The sequence below is a fragment of the Penaeus chinensis genome, chromosome 41 (genome assembly GCF_019202785.1).
Source record: "Penaeus chinensis breed Huanghai No. 1 chromosome 41, ASM1920278v2, whole genome shotgun sequence".
Taxonomy (NCBI): Eukaryota; Metazoa; Arthropoda; class Malacostraca; order Decapoda; family Penaeidae; genus Penaeus; species Penaeus chinensis.
The window spans coordinates 233,207-233,791 of NC_061859.1; the positions used below are offsets into that span (position 1 = coordinate 233,207).

The following is a 585-nucleotide window of genomic DNA, read 5'->3' on the forward strand; positions in this document are numbered from 1 at the left end:
TTTTACTGAATACAACTTGTCTTTGTCTTTCTCATCATCAAAATGCAGAAATGACCAGAACTAGATATGGCACACGGGTAAAATTTCACACGAAGGCAACACACTGAATACCGAAGCTGCCATCCACTGAATAAAATCTCGACCACTCATGTCCTTGGCATGATAAGGAGCTCCTGCTCTTTTGGCAGATTGATCCCAGGCAGCATAGTATACGTGAGGTCGACCTTGCATCCCTCTAGTGGAGCGAACGTGAAGCTTTGAAGCAGAGCGGCTGTGAAGGAAAAAAGCTCCATTCGCGCCAAAGCTTCACCGAGGCAGCTGCGGCGACCTAGGGGTAGAAGGGAGGAATTAGCTGCTCGGACATTCTGCGGCTGCGGTTGGATGCGGAAGGCCTGCCGTCTGGGTATTTGCACGAGGATTTCAAGGTTTTTCAGTTTTAAGTAGAAAGTTTTAAGGACAAAGCTTTTTGTACAAAGTTTTAAAGATAAAATATTATGGACAAAGTTTTGAGGACAAAGCTTTAAGGACAAAGTTTTAAGGACAAAATTTTAAGGACAAAGTTTTATGGACAAATTTTTAAGAACG

General features: G+C 43.2%; 1 protein-coding gene across 1 annotated transcript in view; it reads right to left on the minus strand.

Moving 5' to 3' along the window:
• Window positions 1-585, minus strand: part of LOC125047440 (cytochrome P450 2L1-like) — a 6,488-nt gene continuing 5,903 nt past the window's right edge. Inside the window, exon 10 of the mRNA XM_047645646.1 lies at window positions 1-328. Coding sequence (XP_047501602.1) covers window positions 147-328 — 182 coding nt within the window. The 3' untranslated portion in view covers window positions 1-146. The remainder of the gene's footprint in view (window positions 329-585) is intronic.